This window comes from Notechis scutatus, chromosome 3 (assembly GCF_049901735.1).
Source record: "Notechis scutatus isolate UNSWTSFEM ecotype Mainland chromosome 3, rNotScu1.2, whole genome shotgun sequence".
Taxonomy (NCBI): domain Eukaryota; kingdom Metazoa; phylum Chordata; class Lepidosauria; order Squamata; family Elapidae; genus Notechis; species Notechis scutatus.
The window spans coordinates 108,647,989-108,669,969 of NC_142011.1; the positions used below are offsets into that span (position 1 = coordinate 108,647,989).

General features: G+C 35.9%; 1 protein-coding gene across 1 annotated transcript in view; it reads right to left on the bottom strand.

The window, feature by feature from the left end:
• The window catches only part of DDR2 (discoidin domain receptor tyrosine kinase 2), a 77,979-nt gene extending 59,673 nt beyond the window's left edge, over positions 1 to 18,306 (bottom strand). The window contains exons 1-2 of the mRNA XM_087960925.1: positions 18,135 to 18,306; positions 10,357 to 10,469 (exon numbers count right to left, since the gene is read on the bottom strand). Coding sequence (XP_087817051.1) covers positions 10,357 to 10,444 — 88 coding nt within the window. The 5' untranslated portion in view covers positions 10,445 to 10,469; positions 18,135 to 18,306. The remainder of the gene's footprint in view (positions 1 to 10,356; positions 10,470 to 18,134) is intronic.
• Positions 18,307 to 21,981: the final 3,675 nt, after the last annotated feature.

Below are 21,981 nucleotides of genomic sequence, written 5' to 3' on the forward strand. Positions count from 1 at the left end.
ATAAGCTAATGTAGCCACTTTTATTTATACTAATTTCAACCAAATTGAACCAAAGCTGATTCTTACAACAAATCAAATCCTTTTAGTAAAATCCTATATACCATATACAGCTTATGTATGAGATGACATTATATAATGATATTTTTCTTTTCTTTTCCTTTTTTCTTCTTCTGTTAATTGAAGGCAAAACAAAAACTCCAATATTGATGAATAATTTAATTCCACATACACACAAACTGACAATTTTATTGCATGTTACTATGATTATAGAATTTGGAAAGGCTTTTTGAACAAAAGTTTTTGCCATACTGCATAATCCTTTGGATGGCTTTTTAGACTTTTAATTCATTTATCATTTTTGAATACTTAACTATACTATCACCTCTCATAGCAGCCCCTCAGAATGGATTTCAAATTGCTAGAACAATATAACAAGTACATTTAGATTAATGCGTCATCATCATAATAATAATTTATTAAATTTATAAGCCAATGACTCTGCACAGTGGACCATGGAGTGAAAGATGCATGCTAGCAAGTTTTTAATTTTTTAACTTACAAAGATGGGGACATATTGGTGGAAAGGACAAGCAAATATTGGTCAGCTTGGAACCAAGAGAGGAGAGCACTAATTACTATAGTAAGTGGAAGAACTTTGAAAGATAAAGAAATATTGAATAGAGAGCATATGAAAAAAACGACTTCACCATTTCTTAGCATGAATCATCTGATACTGAAATGGTGGCAGTATCAGTCTAATGCTGCCTCAGCCATGTTAGAGGTTGCTCCACTGCTCTCTACTTTCACAATTTCTGTGTTGTTTCCCTCTCCAAAGCACAGATTACATTTTCAACTTAAGGAATATCTCAACTAGCATTTCATCTTGGCAGACAGAATGAAGACAACAGCTAAAACAGCTACAGAAACTCTTCTCCAGAAGCACAATGCCTTAAGGCGACTTATATACTAATTTTCTTTCCGTGCATGAAATTAGAGTAAAGAATTGCTGTGGGCCCGTCGTTTGGCTGCCATCTGGGCAGCACTGATTTAGAAAGTCCTCAGGATGCCAGACTTGGAGCCTTTCCCAGAAGTGAAACCCCTTTAAAAACTACTTTAAAATGTGTGTGGGTATGTGTATGTGCATGCACATATGCAATGGGCTTCCCAGTAGAAAAAAAAATCACAATAAATCAGCATAACACCATCATAAAAGTATAAAACACTTTCGAACAAAATTTAGAGTTTAAAAAAGCCAAAATAAACATGATAAAAGATGTAGCATTTATTTATCTAAGACATTTATATAGCTGACTATCTGGGCAGCTCACAGAGCAATAAAAAACATAAAAGCACAACATTAATTTTATGTATTTCCCTCGGATCAGGGAGAATGTGCCTTGAAGATACCGAGAAACATATCCCTTCCCAGCCTCTTCCTCCAGTTTAGAAATGGAAAACTACCAATGCTTCTAATTTGCAAGAGGTTAGCCAAAGCATTTCAGAAGGCTTTGCTCAGCTACCTGACATTATTTTTGTAAGCTTAGCTGCCAGAAGAACTTCTCAAAGAGCTGCTTATTTTACAGTATTTACACTCTGACCGCTGGACCCAGCCCAAAACTCTATCCATAAGTTGCCTGGAAGTTAATGCTTAGAAAACAAGCTACATGCGGCATGAAAAATGGAGCTCAACTGAACTTTTTACACAGAGGAATCCTGATCCAGTCTAAGGATAACCAATATCTTTTAGATTACAACTCTTACAATCCCTTGTCATAATGTACACTTCTAAACTATGCTCTAAAATATTCAACATAGCCCACACATTCCAGAATGGTATAGACTGGAGTGATCTGATCCAGTAAAATTGCCTTTAGATTCAGTTAGGACAGAAGAAATGAAATATTTCTCACATGTATAGAATTTCCTGCAAAAAGATGCAGTAGCTGGCTAGTGGCCTGAATAGCTTGAAATTCCATTCTGTAGAATTGCATGAAAGGAAAGTCCATTAATAACTGTAGCGAACAGTACCTACAGATTTAGAAGTGTATCTCTCAGTGCCAGACTGCTGAGATAAATAGCAGAAATGAGAATTCCTGCCCAGATTGTAGGTTTTCTAGAAACCATTAGCCAAGTGCTACTAGAAGCAGAGCCCTGTAACCAGATGGACTTTCAGTTTGGTTCAGTAGGAATCATCTTAAGAGATCAACTGAGATAATAATTACACGTGCACTAAAAGAACTATTATTTATTAAAACTGTAATTTCAAGTGCCTGAAACAACCAACATTAACTTAAACAAATCCTATTCAACTATTGCATTCAGCAAAATAAATTCAGTAATTTTAGTTGTATTATGATGCTGGCTACGTTTAACTTTTGGTTGAAAATACAAAGGGCATATAAAGGATGCACATTGCCTTTGGAGTGTACTCAGAGGTTTGTAATATTGTAGTGGTATTCTTTGTAATATTGTAGTGCCATTACAGTGCTATTCTTCTAGAATCTAGAACATCAACCAATTCAGTGCTGATGTTTATAGTTATGCATCTCTCTATTTCATCTTTGTCTTCACCATTAATGCCACGTCCTCCAGGAAGAAAAGTAACTACATAGTTATTACACATAGGAAATATAAACGGTGTGGTTTTCATAACCTCGGGCACCTGGAAGCAGGGGACTGAAATCCAGAATAGATTATATGTTTGCCATGGATTTATTTATACTGTAATCTTTTTTTTTTTAGGTAATAATATATTTATCACAAACTAGGGCTATGAGATGGCTGCAAGAAAAAATTCTGTTTGCAGTCATCCATTACTGGTTATCATCAGGATTTTTAAATATGTATTTATTTATTCAATTTATAGGATGCCCTACTCCCAATAACTCTGGGCAGATTACTATTTTTTTTACAAAAAAAATCCCTAGTTTTTAACAAAGGCTAATAAGTATATTTCCTACTGTCCATACAATAACAGATACCATCAACTTTTTTTTCATAAAACAAGGATCTTTAACATTTTTCTGAAGCCCAGAGTGGTATATGGCTCAGAGGTACTGGGCTAGAGACCAGTAAACCATGGGTTCAAGTTCTGCCTTAGGTATGGAGCCAGTTGGAGAATTGGAGCCAGACATTCTCTTAGCCTTTAGGGAAAAGGGAAGGCAAACCAGTTGTGGAAAATATTGCTTAGAAAGTGCAAGTATTTCTCCATGTAGTCACGAGTGACTCAAAGATAAACACACACATATATATAAAGCCTATTTTCCATCAACAACCATCTGCACAAATATGCCATTTCCTGTCATTATACTATGGGAGATTAATACCATCTGCAAGGGATTTTGGTAGGAAAATGGCAGGGAGGAAGGGGTTGGGTTTTTTTTTGTAATATTGATTCAATCACATTTTACTGTTTCTTAAGAAAACTAGGCAAGTAATTAGAGAGGGCAAGACTGACACAAGAACATTCTGTTCATGAAACCAGAACTTATGCCTTATTCTCAACTAAGTGAGACCTCCTACTTTGGGAAAATTTAAGGTCAGGGTCGTTTTCCATGAAATTTGATCTTCCTCAGTAAGATTCACACAACTGGATATACCTACACCTGACTGCAGGTTATAAATCTGATCCAACAAACTTAATGAATGATATATGCCTGTGAATCTTAAAGAAGAAAAACAATATATCAAGAATATTTTGATATCAAAATAAAGAAAAAAGCAGATCAATCTGAACGGAATGATTGTATGTATGGCACTTATTGCAAAAGGTGCTCAAAAAGTCCTTAATTACTTCAAACTACTACAAATACCAGGGTTCTTCATGTATTTTTCAACACAACATGAACTCTCTTCATAAAGAACTAGGAAAAGTACTATATGCATTCAAAAGCCTGAGGTATATTGAAGAGCATTTTAAAATTTGGTTCCTTTTTAACATTCAAGAAAGTTTTCACTTATCACTGACAAAATGTTGAAGAGCAACTAGAACCCAGCTGATTAGTGATTCCTTTCTGCCAAAGAATGACATTTTACCCAGTACAAATGTAATGTTCTTACTGAAGATGAAGACCTTCCTCAAAATAAAATTGCAGCTGGAATAAACTAGGATTCTACTGGCCACATGTAGCTAGAGTTGTGCTAAAAAAAATTCTGGTCAGAAATTTCATTTTTGTTGCTCAATGACATACATATTCAGAGCCAAGTTAAGATCTTGCAAAAGAACTGGATGTGGGAAAACAGGAAGTTGGAAGACACCATTGTTTTTAGAGACCAGTGAAAGCAAGGGGCCTTTTACCCATCTATTACAGCTCCCCAGTACTCATCTGTATTCCTGACATATATTTTCTGGTGTGGGGAAAATAAAGAGGAAGGAAGTGCAAAGGAGAGACTTAGAGTTGAGAATAGCGTAAAATTAGAGTTCGGGCTGATGGCTGCTCTAAATAATAACTTGGAAAAGTTTTATAACTACAGGCAAACATCTATTATCTTCTGGATGAAACAACAGAATGGGATCTGCTGAGCTTCTATTGGCTACGTTAGGCTGCAGTCATTTCTCCTTCCTTTTGGTCACTGGGCATTGCCCTCTGTGATCATTTTGGGTGGGGTTAAAGGAGAGACTCGACCTCTGACTTCTACATGTAGGAAGCTGCCACTCCCCTAGAAGAATGAAATATTTTGAGGAATATTAAAAAGGAAGAATATTATATTATATTTCCCTAAATGAGAAATGGAGAGACTTGTTTTTTAGAGGCAGGAAGCAGACTCACTCATAATGGTCCCCCCACCCCCAGCAGATATTTTGTGCCCATTAAGAAAGACTGGGACAGCCTATCTACAAAACAAAAGACCTTCAGCTCCAGGATGATGGGATGAAGAAGGACAAGATATGATCAATCAGGACATAGTAGGATTAACCCACTACCATTTAGCAGAAGATAGAGCTCACTACATTGCACAATCTCCTAAGAGTATTCCAGTCATTGCATCATCTCAGAGCAGTCCAAACTTCAACCAAACCTGGGAGCTCAGACAAACTCCTAGCATTTGTTCTTTGCCTATAGAGCCAGCTATGACCCCCACATAATCCCTATATGGCCCCATGGGAATCTGACAACAGCCAATAGAATACATGTTCTTGCATAGGAACAGGAAGCGCTGGCCATGCTGTTTAGTGAAGGGGGGAAAGTCACGATGCATCACATAATGCTGCCGTGATGACGCGAGTTTGACACCCCTGGCTTAGATCACCAGTGATGAGCACTAGTTCACTCCTCCCTACAGGCCACTGATAAACTGGAAGATAGAGATGGCTGCTTTCCTACTGCAAACTGAGGATTGTACAGTATTGGAGCCCTAATAAAAATTCAGCATGCAGGCAGGAGCAACAGTACAAAAATGGACGTCCCTTGAACCATATGCAGAAAGCCATTTGCCTGCCTACTATAGCATTCACAAGCATTGAACCATGGATTGAGGAAAACTGCCCAATGAAGTAGGGATGGCTGCAGAGGCTGCAAGATAAAATACATAACTCTCACTACTTCATCAAGTGGCAATAGGGGGTAAAGTGTCTGTCTTCCTCACCAAGTGTTTTTACACTTTGACAGTGAGCTGACCCCATAGGTCTAGCCATCAGTCAAACTTGCCTTCAGTTGTAGTCACTGGGAAAATAACCATTAATGTTGCTGTTTTTCCCATTGGCTGATGGTACTTGGTGGAAGGGAAAACAAAGCCAGGAGAATCATTTTTCTTAAATTCTCCTGCATTAAATCCACAAAAACAACACCAATCACAAAGAAAATAGACCCCAACTGTCAGAGCAGAGCTATTTAAAACAGCATACTTTTCTGCTAATCCAAGAACTGGAAGAATGTGCGTTAGTAAACAGAGGTTGGGCATAGAATGAGGATTCACAAAATAACGATCCCTAAGATTATTGTTTCTTTTTTAAAATTTTATTTTTAGACAAACATACACAAACACATCATAAAAACATAAAGCCATCTTCCAATTACATACATACAGTGTGTCGGTTGGTTACAAAAAAAATTGTGCATCCTCTCCATAGTCCTCACTTACAATTACTTGTATATATTCTCATATTATCAACCAGATGATGATGGAAGATCTTAATGGTGGAAATAATGGACAATAATATGAAAACACTCCTGATAGCAATCTACGCTCCAAATGATAATCAAGAAGAATTCTTTAGAAAATTACATATGAAAATAATTGAATTGGATTATGTTAATATTTGTATGATGGGAGATTTCAATGGAATAGAAAAACTGGACTATACAACACAGAAAAACTGGACTATACAACACAGAAAACAATAAAGCAAAGTAGAAAGACTCTCCCTAAATCCTTTTTTAAAATGACAGATGAAATAAATTTAAAAGATACATGGAGAGAAAGAAATGCTAAGACTAAACAATACACTTTTTATTCAAACAGACATTCATCATGGTCTAGATTAGATGTGATATGGATGTCAACAGAATTGATTTCTAATATACAAGAAATTGACATAGAAACAAGTACCTGGGCAGATCATAATCCAATGATAATTAAATGGAAAGGACAAAGAAGATCCAGATGGACTTTAAATAATACTATATTAAAAGAAAAAGACTTTATACAGAAAATGGAGAAAGAATTGGCTTTTTTACCCAAAGAAAATAAAAAAGAAGATACATCAATGTAGAAACTGTGGGACACAATGAAGGCTTATGCCAGAGGCTTGATAATAGACTATACAAGGAAAAGAAATATTATGAAAAGGCAAGCCTGTAAGGTATTAGAGGGTGAGTATAAAAGACTTGAAAAAGAGTTACAGAAACGGGACATTAAATTAAAAATGGATACAATTAAACATAAAATGGGATTAATGGAAAAAGAAGAATTAGCACAAAAAATTAGGGGTGCGAAGCAGAATTATTTAGAAGACGCAAATAAACCAGGTAGATGGTTAGCATATAAATTGAGAAAGGAGAATCAAGAAAAATATCACAATTAATAGATGATCAAGGCCAAGCTTGCTATGGAAGTAAAGAGAAGAAAAAAATTATATGAGATTACTATGGAAAATTGTATGAACAAGAGAATATAGATGATGAAAGATTTAAACAATACCTGCAGAATGCCAATCTACCCCACATACCTAAAGAGACAGAAATAATGTTAGAAAGTAACATAACGATGATGGAGTTAACTGAAACACTTAAGAAAAAAAATAATGGAAAGGCACCAGGTCCAGATGGACTTCCAGCAGAATTTTATAAGACATTACAAGAATCGTTGAATCTTCCACTGTTAGAAGTTATGAATGAAGTTATGTCAAAGAAGAGGATACCCAAATCATGGTCAGAAGCATATATTACACTTGTCCCAAAGGAGGACGCTGACCCACCACAAATTAAGAACTATAGACCTGTTTCCCTGTTAAACTCAGACTATAAAATCTTTGCTTCAATGTAGGCAGAAAGACTTAAAATATAATTTTATTCATCCTGATCAAAATGGGTTTCTGCCAAAGAGACAAATTAAAGATAATATGAGAATAATTCTGGACACTTTGGAATACTATGAGGCACATGCTGAAAAACAAATGGCTTTGATATTCTTAGATGCACAGAAAGCCTTTGACAATGTGAACTGGCGATTCATGTTATTACAGCTGGAACAGATGGGCTTTGGTAAGAAATTTATTCAAGCCATAGAAGCTATATATCATAAACAAACGGCAAAGGTAATGATGGAGGGAGAATTGATGGATTCTATTGATATAAGAAAAGGGACAAGACAAGGCTGCCCACTGTCACCTCTGTTGTTTGTGTTAAAAAGAAATATTAGGGAAGAAAAAGATATAAAAGGGATGGAAATTAAAAAGGAAGAATTTAAACTACAAGCATTTGCAGAAGACCGGGTTTTCATTTTAGACGATCCATTAGAAACAGCATTTAAACTGATAGAAACGATAGAGGCATATGCAAAAGTAGCTGGTCTGAAAATAAATAAAGATAAAACGAAGATCTTGACAAAGAATATGTTAGTAAGATAAAAGGAAGAATTGGTGGATGTTTTGAAAATCCAGGTCACAAATAAGGTTAAGTACTTGGGGATACATTTGACAGCAAGATGTAGCACACTTAAAGAGAATAACTATATTAAACTCAAATAACAGATTTTGAAAGATCTGGCAAAATGGGAAAATTTACAATTATCATTAATAGGGAGAATATCAACAATTAAGATGAATATATTACCTAGAATTTTATATCTGTTTCAAACAATTCCAATTAGGCTAAGGAAAGACTACTTTGAAGATTTAAATAAAATAGTGTTGAAGTATATATGGCAGGGAAAAGAAAGTGAGAATAAAATTAAAACCGTTGCAAGAAGCTAGAATAAGAGGAGGATTTGGCCTGCCTAATTGGGAGTTATATTATCAAGCAACAAACCTGATGTGGGTTAAGGAATGGATAACACTAAGAAATACTAGATTGTTGACATCAGAAGGACATGATTTATTGTTGGGGTAGCATGCCTTCCTATGGTACAAGGGAATTAAAACACAGGGGTATTTTAGAAGACATTATATACGTGAGGCTTTGTTACTAAACTGGGAGAAGACTAAAAAGCAATGTTATTTAAAAATTCCAGTCTGGTTATTGACTATTGAAGCATTTTCTTGTGCTATAACATATAAAAAGGAACAAGCAGTTAGATATGGTGAAATATTGAATGAAAAGGGTGAACTTAAATCTATGCAAGAACTAGAAGAACAAGGTATAAAGATGAACTGGTTTTCGTATGTATAAATACACTCTATACAATAACAATTTTAAAACAGAAAGTTTTTATGATAAATTGACTGACTTAGATAAAATTTTGACAGGTACTGATGAAAAGGTGATTAAAAAACTGTATGGACATTTATTAGAAATTAAGCTAGAAGAAGAACAAGTTAAAGAAACAATGGTTGCTTGGGGGAAAATTTTGGATATGGGATTGACTTAGAGAAATGGCAAAAATTGTGGTCTTAAAATTATAAAATGACAATGTCAACAGCATATAAAGAAAACTTGTATAAGATGTTTTACAGGCGGCACTTACCCACAACAAGAATAGCAAGAATGTTCAAGAACAAATCTGAAAAATGTTGGAAATGTCATCAGATACCTGGTTCATATTACCACATGTGGTGGACGTGTGCAGAAGCTAAAAGATATTGGACTAAAATCTACACATGGTTGGAAAAAATGACAAAAAAACACATAGACTTGAAACCAGAGATATTTTTATTGGGAATTTTACCTGAAATATACAGTAGGGAATTGAAATATTTGATTGGAAATGTATTAACAGTGGCTGGGATTGTATTTGCTAAAAATTGGAAAACTGTGGAAATACCAATGCAGGAGGAAGTTATTAAGAAAATAATGGAATGTGCTGAAATGAGTAAATTGACATTTGAAATTAGAGAACAAGATAAACAATTTTATAAGATTTGGGATCTATTCTATCAATGGTTAGAAAATAAAATAAGGTAATGAAATATGTAGAAATTTACAATATATGGAGAATAGAATTATATAGAATATAATACAAAGATGTATTATTATTGGATGGATTTAGAATAATAATATGAATTGTTATAATATAAATCAATTGAAAAATATGGAATATCTCGTTTAACATGAACAATAGTACACTCAAATGAATGTAACAATGATAATAATGTATTTAGAAAGATTATTGTTTCTTAAAGCTTACGTTTTGCTACAGATATTCACCTCGGTTAACATCGTCCCTTGAGTCTAAAATTTCATCCTTTATATTATCTCATGTCACCCCACCTTTGCTACAAATGATTTATCATTATCTGCATTTCTACAATATCTATAGGTTGAAGTCTTTAAATTTATTTTGGACTATAGAAAAATATCTTGAAAGTTGTGAGTTAATGTTACTTGAATAGTGTGATTGCAGATTTCAAATTATGTTTCCACAAGGTCAGGGAAGATAAGTGATTTCTATCTATAATTGATTGTCCCAGCATCTACTGAAAATACCTAGCTTCAATTGAGTATTCGCAAAATGCAAATACTGAACCGATAGTAATGCTGGTTGAATCCCACCCCTGCCTCAAGCAATTGTCACAACCAAAAATCGCTTTTAGGCACAAATATTTTCTGGCTGGTTAGTTGACCTGGGCTTTTTTGTCATCTTATTAACTATTGACTTAATAGAGAAATCATCTTTTTTGTCCCTCTCCCTGGAATGGATCCCTGGAATCCATTTTAGGAAACTATGATGTATTCCAGTTCTCACATTCTTCTCACTTACCTGGGTTGACTTGAGTTTTCACAGCAGTTGGAATATCCAGTAGCAGCAGGAGTAGCCAAGGCATCAGTCTCTGAGAAGGAACCAGCATCTTCGAATATTCCCTCAGCCCTTTACTAAAAGAAGAGAGTCAGAGTCTACAATTAATAAAATACTTATTGTGAGTAAAGCAATAATGGGTGACTTTGACAGCAGGGATTTAAGTTTCTTTTGACCTTAAAATTATGTTAATAAAAAAAAACCCGGTAGTCATTAGATATATATAAGAATGTGTATCAGGGACTGCTAGCAGTTGTAATGGTAGCCAATTTGAATGGTTTAAAAAGAAAATGATACAGTTTCATAGAGAATAAGCCATTAATGGTTACAACACTGATAAATACAACATTTATTATCTCTTGAATCATATGCAGAGTATCTTCAATATTGTTTTCTGGGAAGCACCATGGAAGGAGCCTATCTCCTTTCAGTCCAGGCTGAAAGATGACATGCATGAAAGATGGCCGGTGTGCTGTATGTATGCCATCCTTTCTCTCATACCTAGGTGTCCCACCAGATCAGCCAATAGTGAGCACCATCCATCCCACCCTGCAGGACTTCAGTAAACTGGGTGGCTGGCATGGCACCCAACTGAGGGTTTAACATGTAAGAGAAGTGGTGGAAGTAAGTAAGTTAAGTTTTTATGAGCAGTATTGAGCAGTGTAGTGGCAGATCAGTTTGACAGAATCTGTACAGTCATTTTCCCCCCTGAAGTTTTGGGTTCTTTTTTACATTGTAAATTTTAATAATTTGTGTGGGATAGTACTTTTTATTGAGTCCTTGTGCTAAAATCTTTTCCTCAAATGTTAAACACTTTCCTTACCCAGGGAGCCTCTCCTGGATTGGCTAATTTAAGTAGGCTAATATTAAAGAACTACCTATTTAAAATGGCTGGTTACAGGCAATATATTAATTATTATATGAAATAGTTAGGGGAAGATCCCTGCCAGACAAAGTCTGCATGAATACTCCTTTCCTATATCCAATTCAGTTGGCTGAAGACAAGTCAGCTATGTTATTTGTTTGCAAGTTTGCTTGATTACAAGGTTTCTATGCTACTATGGACCATTAAGTGACCTATAAAACCATCTCCAATAAGAGAAATAAAAACACTACATCAACAAAGAATTTATCAAAATAATAAAATTGCAATTACGTTCACTTTACACTAAAGAAATAATCAAGTGTATACCCCAATGGGAGTAGGGTGGGAGAGCTCACTTTCCACAGCAATTCTTTTTGTTACCTTGGGAGTAACAAGTTACCTTGGGAGTTACCTTTACACTATTAGAGCCGTGATGGCGAACTGATGGCACGCATGCCAGAAGTGACATGCAGACCCACTTCTACTGGCATGTGAGAGGTCGCCTGGAAGAGCCCCACTGCGCATATACGCCCGCCGCCCACCCGCACTGCTCGCCAGCTGATTGTTGGGTATCTGGCATGTATGCGCAGGGGGAAGTTCCATGGGAGACATGCATGCATGTGCAGAGATGCACAGTGTGGGTGGGGGTCTCTTGCACATGCACAGATATTCACGGCACATGGGGTGGTCGCACACACATGCACAGGGGGCCTGGGGGGGCCAGCACGCATTGCCTCCTGGGTGCACGCACATGCAATTTTCAGCACGGGAGCCAAAATAGGTTAGCCCCCATTGCATTAGAGGATAAAGGACTGCTCCTATTGGCTTTCTTAGAACTCTTGGCAGGTTTTGATACCATTGTCCACAATATTCTTCTGGATCTTTTTTTCACAAAATTGGATTACTATAACATAGCATAATGGTCATGCACCCACAGTGTAAAGACCAGACTCTCTCTCCTTCAGACAATAAGAGTGAACTTGGGTATTTCAAAAGAAATTCTTTATTGAAAAGGAAGACAGCAAGTCAAATTCAAAACAGGGTCTGATATCCCTCCAGGCATGCAGCTTAGATAAAGGGAGTTAAAACCCCTCCCCTTAGTCCAGTGTGGATTTTGTCAATACAAAGAAGCAACATGTTAATTCCCCCTGCTTTTTTTCTGGGAATGTAGTTGAGAAGAGATTCCCAGGAAATATCTTTTGGAGATGGAATTTTTATGGCCCCTTCTCTTCTTGCTATCTCTCCAAGAGGTGACAAGTTTCCAGGCATGGGGGAGCGGGGGGGCATCCAGCCCACAGATATAAAGCAGTACAAGGATTAGGATATTCAGGTTACATCAAAAAGGATGACTTGTATCCCCCCACTTCTTCTTCCATTGAAGAATGGCAGATACATAGATCTGAGACACAGTATGTTACAGAGTTTTATCTTGTCTATCTTGTTCTGCGGTTACACTTTACTGACCGAAAGATCAATAATGTGGAGATCATAGATAGTCCTTTTGCTATTTTCACCTAATTTCAAAAATGAACCGAATGTTTCTGAACATTGGCTAAACTCATTAATGGGTTGGTTGAAGGTGAAGAGTAAGAATGAACAGAACTGATTTTGCTCAGTTACAGTCAGGCAGAGGTCAGATACTGAATTTGTTCTGGAAGAGGACTCTCTGAAAGACCAGGGTCACTTATGTAGGAGTACTCCTGTAAGACAAGAAGAAGCACAACTTGGGGGCAGAGTCAAGAGGGGAATCAGTCTGGAATCCTTATGTTGCCATAAGAGATCCAAGACGAGCCCTACCTTGAATTCCATTGACTCTTATCTAGCAGTAATTTAGTACTGGCCAATAGTTGACTATATTCTTGTGTATAGACCAATAGTTGACTATATTCTTGTGAACAATACATCATATTAAATGGAACCTATAGTATGATCCTGATTTTTCATGCCTGACAATCTTTGGTTCTACGCTGTTCCTGGATCTTTAGGCAAAGAGTAATTACACGTAGTGCACCAATGTAACCATCCCTGAGCTCTCTGCTCTGACACTGCTAATGTATTAGTTACAACTACAACAACGTTCTACTTGATGCCACCTTTAGAAGATTATCTTGTTAATTCTACTGGTATAAACTAAAGCAACTAAAAAGCTAAGTGGTATCCAAAATGTATTTATTTACATGGCCACTCATCTCACACAAGTGACTCTGGACAGTATACAAGGATTAAAAACACACACACCCAAAATAATCCTTCCATGATATATATCCCAACGATCATCTAATTACATCATTCCAATATTGAAAGGAAGGGAAATTCAGTTTAAGAAGTTGGTTTTAATCTTTAAAATCCTACATGACTTTGCCTTTCTTCAATTGGGCACCTCCAGATGTGTCAACTTTTTTGGATGCAATCTATGAAAGCAAATGACAAACAGGACATCAAAAATTGGGGGAAGTACTTTTCAGAATTATTATTTGCTTATTGCTTCACAATTTGCCTTTGTTGTAAATGATGGTAAATTGGTAAACATAATTTTTCCAAACAGTAAAATAGCTATTCATTGTGCTTGTGAATTCAAAAAATCTACTGAAAAGAGTTTAAGTACAATCTAAGTAATTATTACAAAATTTTGAAACTTGAAAGGGCATTGTTTTACTGAGTACCAGATGACAAATTATTTCCAGTACTTGCTTCTTCTGAAAATGTACAAAGTTTTGTTAGAATATTGTACAATGGCCTTTGCAGTGTTTTCAACATGTGTGTGGTTATGGACAAATCCTTCCTACATGAAAAATGGATTAGCTGAGCAGATACTGAAAATATTGTAAAAGCTACTGATCAAAGTCTATCTGATTCAGGATCTGCCTTAAGCAACCAGATATATTTCACACATTATTTTACTACATTTCTTGATTTGGGTTCATACAGGAAAAAAATTTTTATAGGATTAAACATTCCACCTCTCCCTTTAGGGCTTGAAATGCAGCATGCTTGCTTAGGAAGGAAGAGAGAAGCTTAAAAAAAAAAAAAGATTTGTGCATTTTGTACATAACACAGCACACTGAACAAACCACTTATTTTGGATCCTGTCAGCTGTCCCAAATAACCAGACAGGATATAGACTAGTTGAATTAACTCGACTTTATTGTAAAGCTACATTAACAGAATCATACAAGTCTGAAAGTGAAGATGGGAAGGCTGAAATTTTCCAACTAAGCTGAGCTACAGCTTCTTATCATTTTTATTTTCCAAGAAGGTTGACTCAGCCGTCCATCCTTTCGAGGCCAGTAAAATGAGGAGCCAGGTTGTTGGGAGCAATATATACTGATGCTGTAAACTGCTCAGAGAATGCTGTAAAACAGTGTGAAGCATATAAGTCTAAGCGCTATTGCTACTGCTATTATAGAGATTTACTTTCATAACCTTCCAAATTCTATTGCAGGAAATGTCTGAGTATAAGAGAATTCTATTCTGCTTAATGTTATTTTATTTTAGAATTATGTTGGTTACTGCATTTGGCAGGCATTATGCTATTTGTTTTTATTGTGTCTGATTTAGTGTCTCCTTGTGTGGAGAAATACTATTCTATTAAACTCAAGTTGGATAATGAGAAAAAAAAAGTAGACATTATAGGTCTCTTTTCTTGTTCTCTTACTGTCTTGCTCACTTTCTCATTGACAGCCTCAAGATTTTTAGTTTTCTCAACAGTTTATCTCTGGGTCCAGTAGTTCTGCTATTTGATAACAGTGGGACAAAAACAAAACTTCTCTTATCCATGATTTGATTGAGGATGAGGACAAGGGAGTTAGGAGAAGTTTCTGCTTTGTATTATTGATGGAAAAAGCTTTTCTACATCAGTACTACTTCATTATCTCAGTGCTATCCATGTGTAACTTTCTGAGTTTCCCCACTGCTTTTTCATTGTTCTTGCTTACTAAAAATTATTTAAGAGGTCTTTTGAATGAAAATATTGGAAACCCATTAGTTTGGAAGTGAATGGGATTCTAAGGCAACTAAAACCTTGAGTCCTCTGTATAAGATATATTTGCACAAATGTGTTGGGCAATGCCCTTCAGTCTCTTACTTGATTTCAGTTTTAGAGCCTTTTGACTCACAATACATAAAGAGGGCGCTAAAAGAATGCAAAGCAAAGTGTCCGTCTCAACATCAGTTACATTTTTGGATATAATGGTAGTTGCATGCCAGTGTTTTATGGTAAGAGGAGGCACCTGCTTAGGAAAAGAGGGAAAAATAGGCTGAGGTGGCAAGAAGTATCCTGGAAAGCAGAAAGGAGAGATCAAAAGCACTCAATGCCTTGTTGCCAGTGGTTCAGTGAAAAGATCCATTGTGGTAGTCCAGAAATATTTTCAAAATATGAAATATGTTCTTCATTCAGACTGTGTCATTTATTAAGTGAAAGCACATAATTATTCTGCAAACTCAAGCAATAACCAAGTGTCCATTCAATAACACGATCAGTATTATTTGTTTCTGAAAATGTATTCATTTTTTTTTCATTACTAAATATTCTGAATGAATTTTTCTTAGGGAAAAAGAATTTATCTAACTAGCATCAAGGCTGTTTGTTACTAAAATTTAAAATATTGAGAACTTTCCCATTTTTCCTAAACCCACAGCATTGAATATACAACATTTGCATTTTTGAAACCGTATTATCCCATTTGGTGGAGATTCTGGCTTTGAAATACAGTAGATTGCTAATAGTCTTTGGAGAAAAAAAAACCTCCTGGGCATCATGCAACATGCAACAAATTGCACCATGTTAAGCAACTGTAACAGTAAACACACTAATATCTATGCATCTTTAAGGAAAAATACATGAACAGCACATTAAGATCAAAGGAGTACAACTAGAACAGGACACTGCTTACTTCCAATAATATCCAGTCAGTTATTTCAAAGAAAACAACGTCACAAGATAGTAGCTTTCTCCATTGATTATTCCCAGTAAAAAGACCTTAATTTGTCCTGAGTGCCATCTATCCATTAGAACAGCAGAAAGAAATGTAAATAAGAATAAAAGTTTATAAAAACTATGGAGTAAAAATTATACATTTACAAGGTCCGCAGCATATAAGGAGAATGTTTTATTGTTGGCATTTGGCACCAATGAGATTGGCAAAGATGTATCCCAATATGAATCCAAGATGTTGGAAATATAAACAGAGCTTCTTCCACATGTGGTGGCTATGCCCCGAAGCCAAAAAAATATTGGGTCAAAATATGGAGTTGGTTACAAGAAATAACGAAATGTAAAATAGACTTCAAACCTGAACTGTTCCTTTTAGGAATAATTAAGGAGAAATGTAGTAAAAAGACCAAATACATGATATTACACATAACGACAGCGGCGAGGATTGCATTCACACAATGTTGGAAGCCAGATAGTATACCACCGGAGGAATTAGTAATCCAAAAGATATTAGAATGTGCTGAGATGGACAAACTCACTCTAGAGCTAAAAAGCAAAGAAGAGTCAGAGCACTATGAGCTATGGGATAATTGGTATGAATGGTTGAATAGTAGGAATAAGAATAGTAGAGATAAGAAAAATGTATATAAATGTATATAAATCTATGAAGTTTTGTATATGTAACAATGATGCCACAATGTTGTTAAAGATGATATGTAAATGTGAAAAAGCATAATAATAAAAAAAGAATAAAAGTTTATATTGCTTCTGGCAGGTCCATTTTATTTTGGTGTGATACATTGTCTTTGGTTAAATCTTTTAATTGAACCTTTTGAAAGCTATTGAAGGCACTGATGATCACCACTTATTTTTAATTGAATTCCATAATTTAATTGAGCCTAATTAATAGTATTTTGTTTAATCAGATCTAATCTATTATATTGGGTTACTTACTAGTACTAGAGAGAAGGCAGTTCTGTCAACTTTCTCTACTTCTAGTACAATGTGATTTTGGAATATAAAGCTATTATTATACTTTTCATGCATCCAAAAACTTTTCATGAGTTATGCAATAGGAAGAATCCATTTGTCACCAAATATACCTGTCAAGGAATCAGAATCAACAACAACTTCCATATCCATATTTCACAATCATTTATGTTTACATTTAAGGTTTTTTTTTAAAAAATATCATGCATTTTTAGAAAGTGTAACACTTCTTTATATGTAGCAATATATCTTCCTTAAAATATGTTAAAAGGCTGTTTCCCTATTTGAAACTAGCAGAATTAACTCCTCACCCGCACTCCTCACCCGCACTAAGCTTTGCTCTCTCTCTCTCTCTCTCCTGGGCCTAGAATTCCCAGGAAAAGAAAAAGGAAAAAGCATAGGTTCTGGGCCCTTTCTGAGCTTGGTCCTGGTGGCTTTGCCAGGAAAAGATGCGGGCGCCACCAAGAATAGGACAAACAATCATGAAACAGAGGGTTGTCACGAGACACGCTTATACATCCAATGAAAGAGAGTCTGGAAACGTCTCACAATTTCCCAAGAGAAACAACTTAATGCAAATGGAATTTTCGGCTACTGAATCAACAATCTGAAAGCTTAATTAGCCACAAAAACAAGAAATATCTGGGGTTTTTTGTGGCTTCAGAGCCTTTTCTTTGACTCCATCAGTGGCATCTGTAATCAACCAGCCTGGGCTGCCATGCAAACATTTTTTTTAAAGAACCATAGTTATTTATCTTTTTTTGTGACAGGTATGCCAGGAAAATACATAATATCATCTTTCATATAACCTCATTTTTTCCCTAACGCTGTCCCAAGTGAGACTAGCCTTTTGTTGAGAAATGGCTGAGATGTCCATTTTGCTCCTTCCACTAGATAGACCGAGAGGGAAAAAGTTTGGTTATCTGTTTATAAAAAGCATTATAAAGTCCATACCTGGGTGTTAAAATGATCTTTCAGCAGAGAAAGTCAGGAGGTTTCCAGAAATTTAATCCACAGCTTTAAGGGAAAGTAGATAGTTCTTGTTTTCTCTTCCTAGATGGAGAAGCCGGGCTGGAAAGAAACTTCTGTAGGCTGATGCAAGATGCCTTTGCGAGCAGTTTAGCATTCTGAGGATTCCTGGGACCAGGCCAGAAATCCCACAATCCAACATATTTCACATTTGGTTTCAATTAGGAAATGAAAAAGGAGAAAGAAAATCGCCAATTGAAACTCAGTTCTCTTTGGAGGCTCTTTTCCCTCACTCAAGGGAACTAAAGCTAAACTATAATTTACAACAAAGCTCATTCATTGGAGAGAAGAGAGCTATAGTGAACTGGCTCCAAGAATCTGTGTTTGCTTTTCAAACATGAAAAATATGACCCCTTGTTTTTATTTTTCTTCTGAGTTAGATAAACAATAAAAACAAAAGAAATTCTGTTCAGTGTTGGAGAACAGTTCTGGAGGAAAGATTTAAGTTATGGAGTTTAGTTTTAAGAAATACAAATATTGGAAAAAACTGGCTGGATGAATTTTTCTTTTTTGGTTTAAAGGCAGAAAGTTCACCCATTTGTCTTAAGATTACGGACTCCAACCCTGAGTAGCCCTTTCCCCCTTTACCTACTTCCTAAAAATGAACAGAATAGAAAATGAAATAAACAGGAAGATGCCAAAATAACAACAAAAGTGTATCTTGTATGAGTGAAATGGATAATGATATGAGATGATATAAGATTAAATGGAAATGAAAGTATGATTATGTACAAGTGTTATAATCCAGAACCATGGTGCTCACGTGAAGAGATGTGTAAAATTAAAAAAAATTAAAAACTTTATACACATATATATAAAAGTGTATCTGAGGGTTTCTTATAAATTTATGTTTTAAAGTTTACATACTATTGTAATAAAGTTTGATCACATTTCATAGTAATTGTTCGTACACAATTTATGTCTGTGAACAACTCATTCATAAATTACAGTAACATCTAGTCTTTCTCTACCAAATAATTGGGGTACAAATTATCTTTCCAATGATGTTGAAGAACAAATCTATTAGCAGAAATAGGTGAGGAATCCTTTTTAAGATGAATAGCTTAATATTAATATGGCTTAATATAGATAACAAGATGCACCTTGTAAGGGCCCCTTTCCAGGATTACAGGAGAAGATGGTTGATAGTTTTGAAGGCAGAAGAGGGTTTTATGCCCCAAAGGCAGATAAAACGGTAGAACCATCTTCTAGGAGAAGGGAAACTCTGATTTCAAATCTCCACTGCCTTGTGGCTATATCTGTTATTAGAAAAGGCTTCAGGAGTCAACCTCAAGGCAAAATCCAGAGCGGGAGTCCTGGAAGCAGTTAGTGACTGTGTACAATCACATTCTGGTAACTCCTGCGACGCAGCTGGAACTAATCGTATCAGCTCTGCCATTCCATTAGACTATTTCAGTGACGTGGAGAGGGAGGATCTGCTGCTTGGGTAACAGTTTATCCTCCATTTTAAATTACCCAGGCCTCATGCTCTGGAGAGGACACTCCAGCTTTTCATCCAGCATTGAAACAACACGGGAAATGGCAGTTATCGGTTTCATAGCACGATACCATAGTCTCTTGAGACTGAAGGAGGCCAATTCAAGATGTAAAGTCTGTTGAGAAATCCTATTTGATCTTTAGTACCAAGGAAAAAGTAAGACTAAAGACAAAACGTAGACTAAATTTATCCCTTCCTATGCCATCCCATCTTATCTCATCTATCCTGTCCTATTCTATCCTCAAAATTTGAATGTTAAAATGTAATTCATAATTAGGTAGTTGAAAACATTTAGAAGTGATGACCTCTGTTAATTGTTGGAACAATGATAGGAATCAAATATGAAACTGTAAATGCCATTGAATATAAAGATTTTTAAAAATTACTGAAATATGCTAAAGTGTTAACATTTGGTTTGGTGGATTTGCTAAAAGGAGCCCATTGAAACAGCCCTTGCTCTGACAAAATACCATTTGCCCTGGAAATTCTGCTATTCCTGGAGAACATCAATATGGGTAAAAGGGTCACTCTAGAATGATATTACGTCCCAGGAAGATATGTGCTCCTAATGCTATAGTAACTCAGAACATAGGGCAGTGCAAATTCAAATATTAGAAATTCTAATGATAAGATACATTATGTTCTAGCTATTGATTATTGAGAAACATCATTCCATGTGGTGAATATTGTAATGCATTTACTGAATATTTGGCTGACATTGAAAGTGTTTCTGCCTGTTGAAAAAATGTGGTTGACAATCAGGAAGCCTTTTTAAATTCATTGAAATCAGGCAATATTCTCTATAAATTAGCAGGGATGGATGAATGGATGAATGAAATGAATGAATGTAAAATTCAACTGTGATTTTAACAAAGAGCTATTATCCTAACTATTTCACAGATGCTGTCATCTCTACCATCTTTGGCTTGCTGCCTTGCCAGCATCCTGGCATCAACTGTTAGGGGGGAGGGGAAGGAGAGCAAATGGGCAATAAACATGTATGGGACATTGATGGGAAAAAGAGAAGAGGGTTCACAGTTTAATGGAAACCAGAGGTGCAAGAAACCAGCCTGTGCCAGGCTATGAAGCTTGGGAATGGAATGTGGATTGCTCCAAACCTTGACATGGTTCATAAAACACCATCGGGCAAAGGTGAATTGGTCAAGAGGGAAGGGCTGGGACTAAGGGGAGAAGTTTGTAACCTTTTGCATGGGAACTTTAGTTCTAGCATGCTTTTACTGCAGCCAGCAATCCTTAGTAAAAAAAAAAAAAACTCTATCACTTCAACCAAATGAAGTCGAGGGTCTTTTTTTCCTAGAGATCTAGGAAAGGAGCAGGTCTGACAGATGCGTCCTCATTGTGGGATTTCTGTAACACTGCTCATTTGACAAAGCACATGGGCTTTAGTGTTGAAGTATGGACACTCTGAGACATCTACAGTAAATTGAAAAAGGAAGGTGGTTAGAGAACAAGAGTTATCCCCAAAGCAGTAGCAGTGTAATTAGAGGAAAATTAAGAGTACTTTTAAATAATGATTTCAATAGCCCATATGAAGCAGCTCTTCTCAAGGTGCCCTTGAATCATTTCCATTGTGCTCATTACTTTAAGGAGTTAACCTTATAACCAAAATAAGATTAAAAGTCTACTATCAAATGTTTCACATAGAATACTTGTATCCAAGTTGGTTGCTTTCATCTTCCTTTCTCAAATGCTTCTTTTCTTTGTATTTTATTTGTCCTCCTGCTACTGTACTTATTTTGCTTTCTGAAGTATCTTCTCAGATTTGCTGCTCTGTGGAAATGGAATGACTTGCCAGAAAATTGGGGTCTACCTCATTTGACTGTCAGTCCAAGAGGCTTTATTGCCACTCCAACTACTTCAGGTTAGTGTTCAAAATTGCTGAGGTATCCTTTCCCCACATTGCTAGTTCCATGAAGAAATCTATGTTCTATCTTTTATTTGTACATCTGTGGAACAGATGTGCTACAAAGGATTTTTTTCACTTTGGATTTTCACCTATCATTTATTTTTAGAAGTGTCCACCATTATGCTTATGGGTTCTAATATAAAAGGAAGCCTTCACTGTTGCCCTCTACAAAGCAAAAATATGTGCTAATCAACATCCAAGTCCTTATTTGGGCTCAAATAAGATGAGCAGCATTATATTGTGCATTGTAATATGTGTCTCAAATACAGCAGATTCTTTCCAGGGCTTCTGCATTGCTGGGAATAAAGAAAAAAAACCGGAACAATTTGCATTTCTTGCAAATGGGA